This window comes from Gordionus sp. m RMFG-2023, chromosome 1 (assembly GCF_954871325.1).
Source record: "Gordionus sp. m RMFG-2023 chromosome 1, tfGorSpeb1-WG-v2, whole genome shotgun sequence".
Lineage (NCBI taxonomy): Eukaryota > Metazoa > Nematomorpha > Gordioida > Chordodea > Parachordodidae > Gordionus > Gordionus sp. m RMFG-2023.
This window is the reverse complement of record NC_088775.1, coordinates 43,023,262-43,045,519: the sequence shown is the minus strand read 5'-3', so window position 1 is coordinate 43,045,519 and position 22,258 is coordinate 43,023,262. Positions and strand designations below refer to the sequence as shown.

The 22,258-nt window shown below is 26.2% G+C and overlaps 1 protein-coding gene and 1 long non-coding RNA gene across 5 annotated transcripts in view; both read right to left on the bottom strand.

Moving 5' to 3' along the window:
* Window positions 1-276: 276 nt before the first annotated feature.
* On the bottom strand, window positions 277-647 carry LOC135922647 (uncharacterized). Its single transcript, XR_010570982.1, has 3 exons — window positions 560-647; window positions 470-502; window positions 277-420 (listed from the first exon to the last, which is right to left on the bottom strand). It is a non-coding gene; the product is annotated as an uncharacterized LOC135922647 (long non-coding RNA).
* Window positions 648-8,716: 8,069 nt separating this feature from the next.
* Window positions 8,717-22,258, bottom strand: part of LOC135923594 (DNA polymerase kappa-like) — a 72,493-nt gene continuing 58,951 nt past the window's right edge. Inside the window, exons 11-15 of one of the 4 annotated variants that reach the window (XR_010571264.1) lie at window positions 20,289-20,513; window positions 19,157-19,384; window positions 18,708-18,751; window positions 11,838-12,031; window positions 8,717-8,996 (exon numbers count right to left, since the gene is read on the bottom strand). Coding sequence is in view for 3 of the 4 variants with exons in the window: in XM_065458467.1 (XP_065314539.1) it covers window positions 18,697-18,751; window positions 19,129-19,384; window positions 20,289-20,513 (536 nt within the window). In the remaining variant the exon portion in view is untranslated. Of the gene's footprint in view, window positions 8,997-11,837; window positions 12,032-18,287; window positions 18,752-19,128; window positions 19,385-20,288; window positions 20,514-22,258 lie in introns of those variants that run through there. The other 3 variants (XM_065458545.1, XM_065458467.1, XM_065458664.1) reach the window with 3 other exon arrangements.

Genomic DNA, 22,258 nt, shown 5'->3' with positions numbered 1-22,258 from the left:
CAAAATCAGCATCTTCTCGAATAGGATTGATCATCGAGGATATCGACTCCGGACCTTCTTCAAGGATCTCAGAAATCCCCACAGCACCTCCATTTTCTTGTTCATGAATATTCACAGAAGTAACATTATCTTCATTTCTACCCATCGATTCTTAAGGAAAAATATATTTTTGATTAATTATGATAAAATTAAAAAGAAAATATATTAACAAAATTTTGATTAACTATGATAAAATTAAAAAGAAAATATATTAACAAAATTTTGATTAACCAAAATCAGCATCTTCTCGAATAGGATTAATCATCGAGGATATTGACTCCGGACCTTCTTCAAGGATCCCAGAAATCCCCACAGCACTTCCATCTTCTTGTTCATGAATATTCACAGAAGTCACATTATCTTCATTTCTTCCCAATGATACTTAAGGAAAAATATATTAATTTGATTTTCATATTATATTGTAAAATACTTCCTCTTCTTGCAGTCAAGTACTTGCAAATATCTAGAAAATAATAAATTACATCTTGTATATTAAAATCTTGCATATTAAATAATTTACCATTGCATTCTGCTGTCAGAGTAAATACATTATTTAATGTAAATCCTCTACCATGGCAGGTTGGAGAAGTACAGATATAATAAATTTTACATTTATAAGGACTTTCGGTATGAAGTTGGTATTATTATTTAAGATTGCCACAATAACAGTATTGAAGTAAATACTTTAAAATATTAATATGTAAAAATTTTAATTAAAACAATTACCTTTGCCTTTAAGGAGATAAACAGATATTAAACAAATATACAATATTGATGTAAATTAATGAAAACCAAAATTACAGTATTGAAGTAAATACTTTAAAATATTAATATGTAAAAATTTTAATTAAAACAATTACCTTTTCCTTTAAGGAGATAAACAAATATACAATATTGATGTAAATTAATGAGATAACCAAAATTACAGTATTGAAGTAAATACTTTAAAATATTAACATGTAAAAATTTTAATTAAAACAATTACATTTTCCTTTAAGGAGATAAACAAATATACAATATTGATGTAAATTAATGAGATAACCAAAATTACAGTATTGAAGTAAATACTTTAAAATATTAATATGTAAAAATTTTAATTAAAACAATTACCTTTTCCTTTAAGGAGATAAACAAATATACAATATTGATGTAAATTAATGAGATAACCAAAATTACAGTATTGAAGTAAATACTTTAAAATATTAATATGTAAAAATTTTAATTAAAACAATTACCTTTTCCTTTAAGGAGATAAACACAAATTCAATATTGAAGTAAAGACTTTTTCTAAGAAATATTTCGAAATTTTTAAGCGAAATGGTACAATGACAAAAGACAGACAAACGGATCGGACCGATACCGGTGGTTAGAGTTTCCTCTTAGATGACATGATGGAAGCTAGATAAGTAATCGAGAAATATTAAATTTCTAAAAGATTATCTTCCATTTTTAATGATATATAAACGACTACACAGTTGACCATTATTGCTTATCTAAAATATGCCATCATATGCTCTCAGCAGCTGTAGTAATAATCTTAAATTACATAGCCACACAAATAATAGATGATAGTTAATTTGCAGTCCTAGGCATGACACTCACGATGGTAACCCATATCAGAATTTATTCTGTTAAATAAATTGATAAAACAAAAACACTAAAAACCTTTAGAAGAAATTTGCAAATATATTGAAGCCTTGAGTTATTTACACGGCAAAAATGACATATTAGAAATGAAACATTTTGTAAGTACAAAATAAGAACCAGATTGATATCATGAAAGCAATTAATTTTTTATATATTAATGTCGCACCATCTCTAGTTGGTATATTATATCTTAAAATAATAGTAGTTTGTATAATATTGAAAATATATTCGTATTAAAAATTTAACTCAAATCTATATTCCGAAGAAGAAAAAATTAGCTTCCTAAAAATACGTAAAAAAGAGTAGAAAAGATATCTAATTTATTACATCCATTGTATGATTATATTGTAAATAAATAGATAGCGTTAAATATTTGTAAGCAAATTATTACTTATACTTATTATCAAGCATTTATTAGTAAATTTTTAAAATATTAGCTGTAATATATTATATATGTCAGATACGTCTGTAAAAGTGGCATTTTACTTAATATTTTATAAAAAATTATATGTAATAGAGGATTATAAACTATATGTCTACTTACTTTTTATAAATAAATCTCTTATACTTATTTGGATTTGGACCTTGAAAATGATTTTAGGAAGAGACATGATAATTATATTTAAAAATCAATAATATAGTTGATTAGTGATTTTTAACTCGGCTAAAATATTAAATTATTATTTTTCAATTAATAAATGATTATATTTATTTAATTAGGGTTATATATTAATTTAAATAATAAAAGTCAATTAAGCAACTGTTAATGCTAAATTAATATTTAGTGAGTGATATTGTTATATTTTTAACATAGAATTTGATTGCAAGCTGACAGTATAATTTATATGTAATAATCTTATCTAATAATTAAAATAGTTTTAATTTAATTAAATTAAAATAGTCTTATTAATTTTTTAATAAAATTAAATCTATATATTACTCAATAGAATTATAAAAGAAATTATTCAGAATGCAATTAAAAACATTTATATTTAGCTCAAGGGGATATTAAGGAACCATTAAAAAATTTTTTTGCTTCAGGGGGCTATTCAAACTCTTCAGGGGGCTCGAGCCCCCCCCCCCCCCCCCCTCCCCCCCCCTAGCCACGCCACTGGATACCATGATAATTATAATAACTATAACTACAACAAGTATCGCTACAACAATAATAATCAATCTAATTACGGTAGAAATAATAATAATACATGGCATGATAATAATCAGAGGAAACAGATCCAATATTGTAATCGAAACGCAAATTACCAATCCTATAGTAATAATTCAAATGATTATAGAGGTAGCGAAATCAGAGAAAGCAAATAATATAACAACAACCAGGGTTTCGAACCGTTAAGCATAACGGTTCGGTTTGTTCCGGTTTTTAGTTTAAAATTTTATAAAGGTTTTGTTCCATTTCTGTTTTTTTTAAAAAAATTCATATCGGTTCAGTTCGGTTTATAATTTATAATGGTTCATTTCGGTTTGTTCCGGTTTTTATAAATTTGATTTAAAAAGAAATTAATCATTAACCATGTATATATTAATTTTAGAGAAAAATCTTTTCAATTTATAATTTCTTATTTAATTTAACCATGATAATCTAATATTTATTAAACTTAGTAAATACAAATTAGACAAATTAATTTTTTTTATTTCATAAATAAATAAGATAAAAACAAACATGTGTAAATACAATGATGAATAAAATAACACATAAATATAATAAAAGGTATACTATTTATGTTTAAAAAGAGAATTAGAACGGATGACTAAAATATTTTCTAATATTTCAGGATTTAATTTAGTTCTCTGTGCAGAGAATATAAACTTAAGGCTAGAAAATGCTCTTTCTACGGATACCTGCATAGCTGGAACTGCCAGCACATTTATAGCTAACTTATAAAGTTCTGGCATACTATTCTTTACATTTCCCCAATAATTCAAAAGATTAGTATCTTTTTCTAATCTCTCTATATTATCAAATGACCGAATTATATATTTTATTTCTATACATTTATTATAATTTTCTATGCCCTGAGAATTATTCATATTAAGACTTTTATGCCACTTTAATATATCTTCAAAATCATCATCTAAATTATCTTTCGAATGCGAACACGTAGGCATAGTATTTAGAATTTCAATATTCTGATTATTTAGACTTTGTATCAAGTTCCAAGTTTTACAAAGATGTTTTCTGGCGATCTCTCCTTCTTCAAATGTTAAAAATATTATTTTAATAATAAATAATTTATAATGACTTAAATAAATATTAGAATTCTGAATTTAAAAAAACAATATGATTATAAATAAAAAATTATCATATCATTAAAATATTGCTGACCATTTTATTTATTGTCATTTAAATTCTATGATCCAAGTTTTTATAATGAGATAAAAAATAAACCATATTATATAAAAATGAATGTAAAAGTACTGATTTCTATTAGATGTTAGTTATTAATAGTAGATTTATTTAATTTTTTCCTAAACTATTAGTAAGTATTATTATAAAAGCTTATTAATAACTTATATATATAACCTGTTAATTTAGCCAAGAATAATTATGTGTGATTTTAAGATATCTTATCTAATTAACAGATAATTAGCCTATTCTCTAATAAAATAAGTATTTAAAGAAAAAAACAATAAACTTGGTATTAATTGATAAATAATGTTGATAATATAAAAATATTTAATTTGAAAAGAAATCACCAAATTTTAAAAATTCCCCCAAGGAAAATTAAAATTTCAAATTTAGGTTAATAATTTAAAATTAATTATTTTTTAAAACCGTTTTGAACCGGTTCAAAATATTTATAACGGTTCGGTTCGCTCTTTTTATATTTTCTATTAAGGTTGCGGTTCAGAAAATCATAACGGTTCATTCCGGTTTGGCGGTTCGGTTCGAAACCCTGACAACAACTACCATAATATGAATATTGAAGAAATTGTTAAAAAGTTGACTCTACAAAAAATAAAGATGATAACGATTTTAACATTAACAATTTATCTGGGGACATGCTTAATGATAAAAATAAGGTATTTATGACTACCTTAAAAGTAAATGATATTATAACAACCATGCAAGTCGACACGGGTTCCAAATACACCATTATACCTCATGAATTGGCTAAAAAAACTTGGTATTAGAGATGTTAAAAGATCCGAGTTACAACTTACCGCCTATGCAGTGGCGTCATTAGGGAGAGGCGCGCAGGGGCGTGAGCCCCCTGAAAAATTTGAATAGCCCCCTGAAGGATTTTTTTTTAATAGCTCCTTAATATGCCATTGAACTAAAAATAAATTGTTTTGATTGGCCTCCTGAACGATTTCTTTTATAATTCTATTGCGTAATATATATTTAATTTTATTATTTAAAAATTAATAAGACTATCTAAATTTTTATTAAATGAATACTATTTTAATTATTACATTATTAATACATATAAATTATATTTTTACTATGACAGCTTGCAATCAAATTCTGTGTTAAAAATAGAATATCAATATCACTCTATTAATTTAGCATTAACAATTGAAGCTTAATTGACCTTTATTTCAAATTATTATATAACCCTAATTAAATAAATATAATCATTTATTAATTTAAAATTAACAAATTTTATATTGTAATTAGCCGAGTGCAAAATCACAAATCACCTATATTATTCATTTTTAAATTTAATTACCATGCCTCTTCCTAAAAATAATTTCAAGGTCCAAATAAGTATAGTAGATTGTCTTTATAAAAAAGTAGACATATAGTTTATAATTCCCTATTATATATAATTGTTTATAAAATATTAGGTAAAATGCCACTTTTACATAAGTATTTGACAGTTATATAAAATATTACAGTTAATATTTTAATAAATTTTACTATTAAATGCTTTTGATAATAAATATAAGTAACAATTTGCATTCAATTCTTTAACGCCATCTATTTATATTTAAAAATATTATTAAAGATTAAACTCTTATTATTTATCCCACAATGGACATTAAAAATTAGATATATTTTCTTCTCTTTTTTTATGTGTTTTTAAGAAAGCTATTTTTTTTCTTATTTGAAAAACAGTTTCGAGTTAAATTTCGAGTATATTTTTGATATTATTACAAATTACTATTATTTTAAGATATAATATACCAACTCGATGTGGTGAGATAATAATATATAAAATTTTAATTGCTTTCATCATATCACTCTGGTTAAAATGTTTCATTTCTAATATAGAATCCTTGCCGTGTAAATAACTTAAGGCTTCAATATATTTACATAATTTCTTCTAAAGATTTTTAGTGTTTTTGTTTTATCTATTTATATAACATAATAAATTCTATGAGTTACATCGTGAGTGTCATAGTTATGACTGCAAATTAACCGGCATCTATCATTTGTGTGGCAATGTAAGTTAAGATTATTACTATAGTTGCTGAGATCATATGAATGCATATTTTATATGCAATAATGGTCAACTGTGTAGTCGTTTATATATTATTAAAAATGGAAGATAATCTTTTAGAAATTTAATATCTCACAATAATTTTCTCGATTACTTATCTAGCTTCCATCATATCATCTAAGAGGAAGCTCTAACCACCATATAGTTTTATGATGGTCGTTTATAATCTCTTCTTTGAGAATTGTTTATTTGGCTAGGCCTATAAAATTTTCCTTATTAGTCCATTTTATAAAACATTGTCTAAAATGGTAGCAGAGAGTTTTATTAGTTTCATGACAATGTATGTTGCTAAGAATTATATTATTATGTGGTTTTTAAAAACAATTATCAATTGAGGCATATGTATGAATTAATTAATCTTTTATCACTTGCAATTCTTTAGACGTAAAATTTTTTTAAATCAGTAATCGAAAATATTTTATACTGTAATAAATAGATTTTATAAAATTTTTGGAAAGTATCTTGTATCCAGTATCTAAGATACATATTATTTAAAAGTATTTGTATCTTAACCAACTTTGTATTAAAAAAGATACAGAAACTTTAAAAAAAATTTATATTGGTTAATTTAAATAGTATTAAAATTTTAAATGATATTGTTTTAAGATTTAAATGAAAAATTTAATCAAAATTTAGATATTTTAAGATAATTTTTGATATATGACGTTGGTCGTCATATAGCAATTTGCTAACAATTAGAACTAGCATATTTGAATCGTTTTATATCTGTCTATTTTAAAATTATGGAAGAAGAAAATAGAATAATATGTTTATCATCGTCTTCAGATGATTCTTCAACCGAAAATTACAACAATAAATTTAAACTAAGCATACTTAATGGCAAATTTTTTGAAGTACTTCAAGATGATCATAATAAAGAAATTCATCGTGACTTTGGTATTGACGAAAAAGTTATAGCAACTATTACAGATAACGGCTCTAACTTTAAGAAAGCTTTCAAGGAGTTTGGATATTCTATAGAAGCTGTAGAGAATGACTTTGACATCAATGATGATGAATGTATAGAATTCGAAATCATGAAAGTATTATTTAATACTTCTTTAAAATTTATTATGATATTGTAAATTTAGTAAAAAATTTTATTCAAATAAAATTATTTATTTGTTTATTTAAGGGTCTAAAAAAGCCTCAATAACATTGCCTCAACACATTCGTTGTTTGTGCCATACTATAAGTCTAATTGCCACAACAGATGTCGAGAGAGCTATTAAGGATTCTCCTAACATTTCTAAAATTCATCTGCAATAGCTAAATGTACTTGGAATGCAAATAATAGGCCTAAAACTGCAGAACTTATCAAAGCAGTTTTAGGAAAACAATTAGTTACACCTTGTTGCACTAGATGGAATAGTTTGTATGATAGTCTTCATAGTTTATTAAAATTTAAAGGCGAACTTCCTAAATTATGTCAAAAATTAGAATTTCCTAAATTAAGAGATATTGAAATTCAATATTTAGAAGAATATTGCAATATAATGGCCCCATTGGCTATAGCGATTGACAAAATACAGAGTGAAATCAATTGCTATTATGGAGAATCAGCTCCAATTTTAAATGTCGTTAAAAAAAATTACAGATTTAATTCAAACCAATCTACAATTTTGCAAACCATTAGCTGTTGCCATAGAAAATTATTTAAATAAAAAAATATAAAAATATATATAATTTTGATAACAATTTTAAAAGTGCATTTTTGGTAACTATTTCTCATCCCTATTTTAAAAATCGTTGGATTGATGGTGAAAAAAAAAAAACCTTCAGGATTTTTTATTACATGAAGTTTTAATTGTTTTTAAAAATAATATTGAAATTAATACTTCAACAAAATCTTCAATTGATGTGATGAAGATGATGATTACTTTTGCCTTAAAAGTACCACATACAATTCTAATAATTCAATAAATGATATTGAAATAGAGGTCCTAAATTATATGAAAGATGACAGGTGGATTATAAATATGTTAAATAGTTATAAATATATAAAAGAAATATTTATTAAATATAACACAATATTACCCTCCTCAGCCCCCGTTGAAAGATTATTTAGCTTTGCTAATATGGTTAATAGACCAAATCGTCAAAGATTGAACGAAAAATTAATAATATTAAAAAATAATGCTGATTTATGATGCTAATTTATTATTATTTACTAATTATATAATAATTAAATGGAATATCGCATTATCTTTTATAATAAATTTGTTATTTTCTACAATTTATTTTAAATATTTTTTTATAAATTTATATTATAGATAAGAAAATAAAGCTCTATACATTTTGATTTTGACTATTTAAAGTTTTTTAAAAAAGTATCTTGTATCTTAGATACTTTTTTTTAAAAAAATACAAGTATCTTGTATCTTATTGAAATTTTTCTAAAGTATCTAGTATCTTAAATACAAAATTTTATAAAGTATCTGTATCTGAATACAATTTTCTGAAAATTTGCCCAACCCTGATTATTTTAATGATTTATATGCTAATTTATTTTGTATGCATAATATAATAAATGACAAAATATAAAATTCATAATAATTGTTCAGAGGGAGCAAATTTTAAAAAAGTATAATATATAATAAAAAACCCGGCCGAAGGCCTGCAAGAATGGGAGTATGAAGGGCTTTGCACCCCCCACTCTACCCCCTATAAATTATTTTTAGTTGAGCCCCCTGAGATTGTAAAGGCTAGAGACGCCCCTGCGCCTATGATGGAAATTTAATTAAGATCATAGGCATTACGCAAGTTAAAGTGACTTATGAAGGTATCTCAAAATATTTACAAGCGGTAGTAGTTGAGTCTGTTGGGACGTACATGGATTAACGCCTTCAAAAATATTTTAAAAAATTTATAGTAAATATTGACAAATTACGATAATGAAATTAAAAAATTGATTAATGAGTGCGAATCCAAATTGACTAACGGTCCAATTAACAAAGCAAGTGTCAAGTTACATTTAAGAAGAGATGTACAATCTAAAATTATACCACCTAGACGTATACCTTATTCAAAAATTGATCTTGTGGGCAAAGAACTTAAAAAATGGATACATGATAAAATTATTGAGCTTGTGAATATGATGAGCAAGTCCTATTACCGCCGTCTACAAAGATGATGGGAGCATTAGACTTTGCGCTGATTTTAAGGACACCGTAAACCCAGCTCTAGAAGATTTCAGATATCCACCCACGAATTAATGATCTAATAGCTAAACTTTCAGAAGGAAAGAAATTTACGAAGATCGATTTTAAAAATGCTTTCTTACAGGTCCAGATTGATAAAAGTTGCAGAAATATTTTAACTATATCTAAGCACAAGGGATATTACCAATTTACTAGCCTATACAATTATCTTCTTTTGTTAAAAATTATATTAATTTAATATTGTGCAATTAGATTATATTTTCAAAATACTATTTATATTTATTTTACATGCATTTTTTTAAATAGCGATTTATTTTTATTTTATAAATTAAATAGTAAATACAATATATTATATTCTCAAAATATTTTCCATTATTTTATAAATTAACTTTTATTTTTTTTAAATGCAATATAAAATATAGTATATGCTCAAAATATTATTACCATTTTTATGAATATTAGTTTTATTTTTATAAATGCAATATAAAATATAGTATATGCTCATTCATTTTTATAAATAACAGTTTTATAATTTTTATAAATTTAATATAATATTCTCAAAATATTAGCTTTTTACATGTATTTTTTAAATAAAAATTAAAAATCACAATAGAATCTTTTATATTCAAAAATATTATTTGCACAAATTTTTTATAGTATCAATTTGTAATTAAATATCTGAATAAAATATGGAATATACTTATATCCGGGCCGAGCCTTAAATTTTTAAATCCGGGCCGGGCCGGGCTTTAAATTTTTTAATCCGGGCCGCACCGGGCCGTAAAAAATTTTTTTAAAAAATATCCGAGCCGGGCCGGGCCTAAAAATTTTAAAACCGAGACGGGCCGTGCAAATGGTACCTCTGCAGGTCTCTGGTTTAAATATAAAGTCCTCATCTGCAATCTTCCAACAGATCATGGACAAAATCTTCGGTGACATGAAAGATGTCATATTTTATATTGATGATTTACTTATAACAGGAAAAAAAGATGAAGCTCACCTAAATAACACAAAAAAATGTTTTATAGAATATCATCGTTTGGGTTAGTACCTAACTTCAACAAAAGTGTGTTCTTTAAAAATAAAGTGAGGTTCTCCTGGGTCATGATATTGACGCCAAGGGGAATCATGCTAATCACGACATAATTGAAGCAATAATTAAAATGCCATAACCAAAATCAGCTACTGAATTATCAAAATTTCTGGGAATGGCTGGCTACTATAGAAAATTTTTGAACAAATTTGCAGAAATAGCCGATCCTCTATATAATATCGACAACAAAGAAAAATGGGCTTGGAACTTAGAACACTCTAGAAGTTTTAATGATCTGAAGAAGTTGATTAGTCTTCCTCCTGCATTGACTTATTTTAATCCTGAATTATTTATAGGAATTGCCACTGACGCATCTAAATGTGGTTACTGAAAAAGACGGCAAAGAAAAACCAATAGCTTTCGCGTCGAGAACCTTATTAAAATCCGAAATAAATTATACCAATATTAAGCTTGAGGCTTTCGCTATTATGTTCGCTATAAAGAGGTTCCAGGAATACTTAATCGGCATAAAATTTACAATTATTACTAACCATAAACCTCTTGTTCACATCTTTACCAAGGGTCTTAAGGATAATAGTACTTTATCCCTAAGACTCCTGAAGTGGAATATAACATTAGGAGGATATAATTTCAAAGTATAAAGCGGGTAAATATAATGTTGTTCCTGATTGTCTCTCGAAATTGCCACAAGAATGTTACAATGAAGTTGTCGAAAATATCACAATTATAAATGACTTTGGGGATTTACCTATCAATTTTAATCAAATACGTGATGAAACTTTCAAAGATATTGAATTAAAACAAGTCATAAATGATAAGAACAACGTGCTTATAAAGAATAATATCTATAAAAACGTTGAATTGGAATTAAGTATAATTAAGGATTGTCTTTACAAAAGCAACAAAATCATAATTCCGTCTTCTACGAGAAAAAATGTACGACATTACATGAAGGTCACTTGGGAGCAGGAAAAATCAAATCCTTAGCCAAAGATTATATGTGGTGGTATAAATAATGACATAGACATGGAAGTAAAAAGTTGTGACGATTGTAACATATATCATGACAATCCTAAAAAGATACAAAAACCATGGGTTTCGGCAACCAAACCATTTGAAAGGATGATTTTCTTTTTAATTATCAAAATACTCCGCAAAACAATCACTAAGTTCAATTATAATTTCAACCCATAGGACCCTTACAATAAATAGAACCAATTTATCCTCATCCATACATAAAGGTTTTTTTTAATATAAATAAGATAATATATGCAAAAGAAAAAAGAGATATTTGGATACCAGGTATCATTGTTAAAAGAACAGAACCAATGACATTCTAACTAAATTAGGTTAATGGAGAAGACACATTAATTATTTAAAACATCGGTTCGACGATTCCAGTTTAAAAAATAGAGAGGAAGGAAAAGAAGAAGAAACTATAACATTAATGGATAAAATTGATTATAAAACTTGATAGTTAAAGACATTGATTCTATACAAAACTCGATAGCCAAAGACATTGATCCTATATGAGACTCGACAACTAAAGACACCATCATATATGAAAAGATTGAAATCGATAGTACGGATCAACCCACAGTAGGGAACGAAAGTACTAGCCGTTATATAAAATGGATACCAATTTATTCCGTTCCAAATCGAGCCTAAAAAAGAATCAATTATTATTGAAAATAAAGGCAACTGGTAATATAGGTAATTGTATTTAAATATATTCGTTAATTGTGTATGATGATTAATTGATGTATTTATAATGATTTGTAAAAGATATATAAACTGAAGTTAATTACAAAAATATAAAATAATTCATTGTTTTGGTGACAGTTCAATCTCATTACATTGTTGTACTTTATATCTTTATATAAAGCTTTCTAAAAAAATCACTTATCTCTGAAAAAGGATTTCATGATTAAAAATATAATATAGGATGGATCAGGTAACTTGTCGTATAGGATAACGGTTTCCAAACACATTATTTTTATAGGAGTTCAACGCGGGATGGCCTAATCATAAAATTTTTTGATTAGAGTTTTTGGCCCCATAAAATAATGTATAAGATGTTTGCTCAATAATAATGTTTTTATGATGAAGAGATTAATTTGCCTAATCTAAGCTTAAAAAAGTTACGAACTTTAGGATATTGATCGCTAATTCTTATATGAACCCTATTTGAAATATGTAGGAGCAATGATTTTAATTGGATTGAAAAAATTATGAGTGCTCAATGATGATGAATAATTTTGTGGTCAGTTTCCTTGGTCAAGGTCTTAACCCGATCCGAAATAAATTTTAAAATTAAGGTAATATACTATGATGGTAGTTTGACAATAGAGAAGAAAAAACATATTAGTAGATAAAGATGGTTCCACGTCACGGCGCAGCGACAATTCAGCGCACGACAATTCGGCGCGGCAATAATTCAGCTCAGCGACAATTTGGCGCGTATCTATTACAGTTGCAATTTATTATAAATTACTTAGTATAAAAATATAAGGATGATTAAATAGAAGTCATTTTGAATGTTGATATTATTATTATTTCTTCATATTTATTTTTAGAAAAATCTCAATTATATTTACTAAATGTGTAATATCGAAAAAATTAACTAATATTTATACCTATTTCTTTAATGGACCAACTTACCACATTATAAGGTATGTTGATTAATAGCCAATATTATGTAAACCTGGAGATTTTGCGCATAGAAGAAAGAAAAAGAAAGATTTGACCTCTATCTCTAATCTTATATATTATTTGAATCCCGGAAAATAATTCCCCGAAAAAAAAATCCCGGAAAATAAATCCCCGGAAAAAAATCCCCAGGAAAATAATTCCCCGGAAAAAAAATACCCGGAAAATAATTCCCCGGAAAAAAATTCGCCAGAAAATAATTCCCAGGTAAATAATTCTCCGGAAAAAAAATCCCCGGAATAAAATTCCCCGGAAAAAATTTCCCCACTATACATTGAATTGCTAATGCATTGCTAAACTGCATTGCTAAAAGGTAATCAATCATTGTCAATTATAAATCAATCAAAAATTTATTACGTATATTTTTTTAATGATAATTTTTTAAACTTTTTTTAAAATATATTTAAATCATTTTTTTATTATAAATGAAGAATACTGATTAAATGATATAGTATATAATTTTATTTTTATTTAATATTATTAATAAGAAATTTATTTTTCTAGCTTATTAAAACAAATATACATTTTATTCAATTTTAAAAATTAACAAATATATATCCGTAAGAGGGCGTTATATGTTTTAATATGTATCATTTTAGGAAACCGGAATGATGATTGGATAGCACTTTTTTTATATTTGGGTATATATATACATATGAAAAACCTAAAAATTAAAAATTTTTTTTAGGTTTCTTTGATGTTTAATGAGTAGGTTTAGAATAGTAAAACAATGGAAATTTTTTAAAGTAAATATTGCTGGCGTTATTTATCAAAATCTCTTCATTTTTGTTTTATACGTGTATATTTACGTGCTAAGCATTATTCTAAAAAATATTTTGAAAATAATTTGATTTGACCGATTGCCGAGCTCAAAACCGACCACTCACTAAATATTCGATTGACCAAATTTATTAGGAATATAATTTGAAAAATGTTGATTTTCGTTTTATATATCTATAAATACGTATAAAACATAATCCTAATAATTCTTCAGAATTAATTTTATCAAAATTTTTAAATATTTTATTTGAATTATTATTTCGTTGATATATTTATAGGGAATTTTTTCTCCTAATTTTGTAATTTTAATTATCTTAAAAACGGAGATTTTTTTTCCGGGGAATTATTTTTCTAGATTCTTTTTTAATATAGCTTACATTTAATATATTTATTGTAGCTTTCGTTCTCTTCGCTACACTGCACAAGGTACGATTCCCAAACAATTTATTTTAAATGAAATAGTTACATTTCTCATATTTAAATAAATAAATTATGCTAAGCTAACCTATCTCATATTTTACTTTTAATAAACCTTTTATCGGTCCGTTGTCTCACCCCCTCCTTCATTATTATATAGGATTTAACTTGTAATATACAATAAATTTATTGAATTTAAAACAAATTAAACAATAACATAAAATTTATCGAATTTAAAAACATTTAATGGTAAATCTAAATATATTTCCGCGAATATGAAGTTGATGATTTATTTTCAAAAAAGATACTCCAGCAGTAGTCCGCCAACATATTTATACGATTCTTGCCGGGAATTGAAATTGAAAACTTAAGAGTACCCAAAACGAAATTCTTTACCATTTTTCTCAAAAAGCAATCGATAAAAAATTATAAAAATTAATAAATTTATAAGGAAATATAAATCTAACACTATCACCAATTTTCAGGGATTTTCATTTGATACTTTTTAAAATATATCCGTATTACCATTTTTGAGATTTCGAAAAGTTGCCTTTATACGATAATATTTTTAAAACTTGACGTGAAGGGAAAACTTAGAAAACGAAATCGAACTCAATGTCAAATTCTGCACCAAAACTTGTTTTTATTTATTTTTTCTCCCATTTTTCTTGTCACACAGTACAATTAATAAAAATTGATAAAGACATAAATATTAAATAAAACCTATACAATAATTTTAATCTATATTTTTTCAACTTTTAGGTAGAGATATCAACATCCAAGGATGTTTTTATCATCTAACTCAATCAACTCATAGAAAGATTCAGGAATTGGGGTTAGAATCATCATATCGGAATGATCCAATGTTATGCTTATTTGCAGCTATGATCGATGGATTAGCATTCTTACCTATACACGATGTCAAACGAGGTATGGAGTATTTAAAAACCATTGTATCGGATGAAAACAAAGAATTATTGTTTTATTTTGATAAAAATTATGTGAATGGAGAATTGAGACATGGGAAAAACTCTCAAAGGCAAGTAGAGCCATTGTTCTCACCAGAAACATGGAATGTGTTCAATGTTACGATTGCTGGGGAAAATCGAACAAACAATGTATGTGAAGGATGGAATAACCGATTTAAGCATATTGTAGGCAATAAAAAACCGAAGATATGGGAACTACTCGAAAAAATAAGGATGGAAATAGCGGTTGATATGGGAAAAATCGGCCAATGGAATATTGGGACATACACTCCCAAAAAAATCGTATTTATGCACCGAAACAAACTATTTAAAAAAATTTATGCCTTGATTATTTAGAAGAGAGAAGGGACTTGCCCAATTTTCTCTCTTCATTTGGAGAACATATACGTTCTAGAATTGTTTCTTTTGAATAATATAATTTATTATTCTATATATCATTTAATAAAATTATAATTATTTCTTTTCTGTAACTTTTGAAAAAAATTCATAAGCAAAATAATAATTGTTAGATTAGAAAAATATAATACTCACTGCTGATAATCACCTCTGGATGTATTTTGATTAAAGTGGTCAGCATTTTTCATTACTTTTGGCAGTATTTAATTAAAATTGGGCAGTAAAAAATATAATTTTGCAAGTTTTATTGTGATTTTGTATTCAGTCAGTTAAATTCTTAAAGTAGGTAAATACTTCAGTAAAATAATTTTTATCAAATAGAGGGTATCAGATTGAATTGCTAATTTCCTATTTCGCCACAAAATTTATAAAATTATATTATTTAATAGCTTATCCTTGTAAAAACAAAAAGGGGCGCTATTTAAGAGTCAGTAAACTGTGAAAAGCCTTTTATCATATTTCTAAAAAAATGATTAAAATTTGTGTAAAAATAATTTTTCAATAAATACCTAAAAGTTGATGAAAGTGTGTAAAGGTGAACTAGATTTATTTAACTTTCGTTTTATTATTTAAAATCTCAAATCCTCGAAGAAATTTGACTTTAAAAAACATTTCTATTTAATTAAATACTGCAGAGCAGATCCGGGTCACGGGATTTTTTTTCCGGGGAATTATTTTCCCAGATTCAAATTTACTAGTAATATAATTTGAAAATTGTTCATTTTTGTTGTATACATCTATAAATACATATAAAACATAATCCCAAAAAATATTTTAAAAATATCGTGGTTTGGCGGATAACCGACTCGTATATGTTTTACTCGTAATTATAGATATATAAAACAAAAAATGAACATTTTTCGAATCATATTACTAGTAAATTTTATCAATCGAATATTTAGTAAGTGGGGTTTTGAGCTCGGCAATCAGTCAAATCAAATTATTTTCAAAATATTTTTTAGGATAATGCTTAGCACGTATATATATACGCGTATAATACAAAAATGAAGATTTTTCCATGGATAACGCCAGCAATGCAGTATTTGGTCATTCGGTCGGTTTTCGGGTCAAATCACGATATTTTTAAAATATTTTTTGGAATTATGTTTTATACGTATTTATAGATACATAAAACAAAAATCAACATTTTTCAATTTATCTTAATAGCAAATTTGATCAATCAAATATTTAATAAGTGGTCGGTTTTGAACTCGGCAATCGGTCAAATCAAATTATTTTTTAGAATAATGCTTAGCACGTAAATATACACGTATAAAACAAAAATGAAGAGATTTTGATAAATAACGCCAGCAATATTTACTTTAAAAAATTTCCATTGTTTTACTATTCTAAACCTACTCATTAAACATCAAAGAAACCTAAAAAAATTTTTAATTTTTAGGTTTTTCATATGTATATATATACCCAAATATAAAAAAAGTGCTATCCAATCATCATTCCGGTTTCCTAAAATGATACATATTCAAACATATAACGCACTCTTACGGATATATATTTTAATTTTTAAAATTAAATAAAATGTATATTTGTTTTAATAAGCTAGAAAAATAAATATTAAATAAAAATAAAATTATATACTATATCATTTAATCAGTATTCTTCATTTATAATAAAAAAATGATTTAAATATATTTTAAAAAAAGTTTAAAAAATTATCATTAAAAAAATATGGGTAATAAATTTTTGATTGATTTATAATTAATTATGATTGATTGCTTTTTAGCAATGCAGTTTAGCAATGCATTAGCAATTCAATGTATAGTGGGGAAATTTTTCCGGGGAATTATTTTCCAGGGGAATTTTATTCCGGGGATTTTTTTTCCGGAGAATTATTTACCTGGGAATTATTTTCCGGGTATTTTTTTTCCGGGGAATTATTTTCCTGGGGATTTTTTTCCGGGGAATTAATTTCCGGGGATTTTTTTTCCGGGGAATTAATTTCCGGGGATTTATTTTCCGGGAATTTTTTTCCGGGATTTTTTTTCCGGGGAATTATTTTCCGCTTACCATATTATTTTGGCTACAATCTTAATCAACCGTTTTTAAAAATAGACCCAAAACGGCTTACATAACATTGGCTACTAATCAACATACCTTATGTAGTAAATTGGTCAACAAAAGAAAATAGGTATAAATATTGGTTGTTAATTTTTTTTGATATTACACATTTAATTTTTGATTTATATAATAAAAAAAATTAGCCTAAGAATAATATTTTTTTTAAAAAGGATTAATAGAATTTAAAGATTTTTAATAAATCTAAAAAATGAATCAGTCTTAATATGATTTTTTTTGGATCATGGCTGGGTCTATTTTTAAAAATCGTCGATTTAAATTCTAGCCAAAATAATATGTAAGATTCGAAATAGAGGTCCAAACCTTTCTTTCTTCTATGTCCAAAATCTCGGCTTGCAAAACATTGGCTACTAATCAACATACCTTATGTGGTAAATTGGTCAACCAAAGAAATAGGTAAATATTGGTTGTTAATTTTTTTGATATTACACATTTAGTAAATAAAATTGAGATTTTTGTAAAAATAAATATGAAGAAATAATTAATAGGACCAACATTCAAAATGATTTCTATTTAATCCTTATTTTTTTATACTAAGTAATATATAATAAATTGCAACTGTAATAGATACGCGTTAAATTGTCGCCGCGCCGAATTGTCGTGCGCCGAATTGACGTGATACGCTAAAAGATATAGAAAAACGAAACAATAAAAAATGGTGTATATAAAATTATAAGATTTTAAAATTTATTAAAATATGCAATTATAATGTAAATATTCAAATAAAGTAACCCATGACCGGAAAAATTTTTTTTAATAAAATCGATACTTTAAAAATATTGCTAATTTTCTACAATACAAATATTTATTAATAATTATGATGAAAAAACAATTCATATATTTTTTTTAATGGTTGATTTGCATTGCACTTTGTATAAGAATCTGATAACAAGTGGAAATAATTGTTTAATATGTCCCCATCGACGTATATTTTAATAAAATTAACTTTCACCATGTTTTGTAAAATAACTCGTAATCAATTTCTGCGAACGAACCCTTGAATTGATATTTTTATTAAATTATGAAAAAAGTATTTTAAATAAAATTATTATATAGAAAATATAATATACCATATTATTAAAACAGTCCGGTCTGAACAGATGTATACTATTCAATAAAAATATTTAGAAAATTTCCACTCAGTTTACCTATAATATAATATCCCATATGTAAACAACGTTAAGTTTTTCAAAAGTAATGTTCAGAGATTTTAGATGAGAAATAATATTTAGGGTAACAAAAAAAATAGTGAAATCGGATGTATAATCCTATTCCCTCAAATTTTTTTCAAATTTCTTTAAAGGTTTATTATTTTAATATTGATTTTCTTCAATCGAACAAACATATAATTATTTATTTTATAAAATATGAACTTATCATTAAAACTAGAACTTTCCTGACCATACTGGCACTCGTCATCCTCATCGTCAACATATGAGACTACGTGGTATATGGGGCCGTCCAGGGTACATGCTTCCTCCATACTATTTTCTTCTACAAGTAGTTTGGGAGAATCCTTTTTGACTATGATTTCGGGGTGGAGAGATTTGTTGTTACTCATCCACCCTTTCAGGTAATTAGCCTGCATTTCATTCGTCTTAGTGTTTACTAATTTCAACATTCTCACTCCTGGAAAAAATGAATATTGTAAATTTTCAGAGTAACTGAAAAAAACGCAGATATTATGAATTAAATAATTAATATATACACCTAAATCGGACCTGTTTTTCAGGTCGAACCCGATCTGAGAAAAAATGATTGTATGAACGATACAAGAATTTTCTTCAATCCGAGTCCGATCAGTTTTTATTGAACTGTTGAAAAAACATTATTAAAAGAAATCAGAAAGTTTATAAGTGCCGAGGCCGTGTCAACACTCGGATTATTTCTGAAACTTATTTCTGCTTAGGATAAACTATTCAGCTTTGAGCCATAATACACCCTATTCTGGTTTGTTTTAAGTGAGTATGTGTAATTAAATAAATATTACTTGCTATTCATACATCTTTTTGGGGTACAAATAAAGTAAAGATATGGTAAATCATAATAGCCACTTTTTTAAGGCTATATATTTTATAGACGGCTGATAGCTGTTTAGAAATAATCCGTGAGTCTACACGGCTTGAAGGATAATATACAACTTTGTTTTTATTCCTGAAGATAGTTATCATCAAAACATTAGGAAATCCAAATCATTTAAATTTTTTTAAGAGATTAGAGTCCGAAATAAATTTCAAAATCAAGATTCAAATCCGAAAGAGTCAGAGAATATTTATTCCCAAGTCCGACAGTTCGATCAGATAGGTGTTGAATCTGTCAGTGCAGGCTTCTACTATTATATATATACACACACAAAATATATACACACGAATAACAAGCTGAAAAAAGTAATTCCTTATGCTTTCGATTAAATAAATCTGGTAATTTAAAGTATATAAGGGAAATTAAAAATAGTTACATATAACTACTTACTTAGCCAGATAGAATAAATATATAATTAGCGTATATAGATTTTTTAGTGGTATAGTTTTACCCAAGAGCCGAAGATATAGAAAATCTTCTTGATTTTCGACGATCTGTCTGTATGGCCTCTCTGTCTCCTCTCTCTTAGGTGGGTCTTTTGGTTTTGTAGACTGTTTTGGTTCAGGTTTGGTAAATAGCGATATAATTGTCATGTTTGAGTCCGGTACATCGCTCTTGATATCGTACGGTTCGAATTTTGGGAAATATTGAGATTTTTGAATCCTCAACCGTTGATCTTATATCATAATTAATCAAATCACGTGATAAATTTTTAATTAAACATAGTATCACAGGATTTCCCATTCAAAAAAATAAAAGTGGCAATCAAATGTAGTTATAAAGTCAATTGCGGTCAAATGAAATTTCCAAAAGTTTATTTATTTTATTTAATTAACAATAAACTGGTGAAAATGCGAAAACTTATATTGTAAAAAAGACAATAATAATATGGTTTTATTAAAAAAAACCAAAACATAGATTGTAACATTCAAAAATGAAAAAGTAGATTGTAAAAGGCAGATCCGTATCAAAAAGAATATTATAACGGTTCAAAGTTCAGGTTCAGTAAAATACAAGTATCGGCTCTGTTCGAACCTCTAAATACCGGTTTGAACACTTTTGTATACAAACCTACATTCTAATTATATGTTTTATTTGTTATGATATTATGATTTTATTGAGTTATAGAGGGTGGTTTTTAGTGATGCTCAAGAAAAGGGCCGTAACCAGGAATTTTCAACTAGAAAGGCCAGCTGCTTACTTGAGGGGGCCACAATTTTTTTTAAATAAAAGCATTCATAGAAATTATTTATTTTTATTAACAATTTACTAATGTAATATGAATACAAAATAATACTATAATATGAATATACAAAATAATACTTTATATAATACGACGATTTTTATTTTTAAAATTTAACATAAATGAATTAAAGGATAAATTTTGCGTTATTTTTTTCCATAAGCCATCAATACTAAATTTTGCTTACGTTGATCTTTCATCGACTCTCTAGTGCTCGATAGAACTCTCTTTATTGTAGAGAAAGAGACCAATCAAGAAGCCGTTGATACCCTAATGATGATGGCTGCTGAGTATAGCATTTATACAATTCTTTAAATGCATGATGATATTATTTTTATACATAATATTTAGGATATTTTCAAAATTATGTGTTTCTTTAACTTCTGCAGCTAATAATCCTTTTTTCATTTCATGATGTAACGTTTCCATATTTAAGTTTAATAATCATTCTAATCAGGCCATTTTATCCGATATAAAATAATCAGGGTCAAAGGGGGACAATGTATTAAAACATGATAGAAGGTTATAGTCATCTTGTGTAAATCTATCTAAAAAATGATCAACACAAAGTAATCAATAATTCCTTTTTAAAGAACTCCAATTGGAGTCTTTTTCACAATCAAATTGTAATTTGGTCTCGACTAAAAAATATTGAAAATTTATAGGCGTTTTACGTACCCTTGATGATTTGTGGGGAGTGAGATCAAATTTTGCTAAAAGTTTTTCAGCCTTAATTCTAATCAAATCAAAAGAATTATCGCTTCTTTTATTTTTTAATATATTGATAGTGGAATCAATACAATTTTTAGCATCCCCCAGATTAGTACCTACTGACTGTAGATACTTATTTAGTGGATCTATTGTTATTATATCTCATATGACTAATATAACGTAATTTATATTAGGCTTCGACTGAATCATGAGTAGAAACCTCCGAAGAAAAGTAAAATAATACTTCACCACTAGCCTCAAAATTATCATAAATGATGAGAGATGCTTCCAAATGACTAGTCCACCTCTGGTCTAAAAGTCTCCTAGGAGTATGGCCTGCATATTTACAGGATACGTTAAAGAGCCTAAAAAATTATACAACGCATTGTATAAATTAAAAAAATTAGAAATGATAAAAATATTATTATATCAATTTTGGATGCAACTTGTGGTTGTAACAATGTATA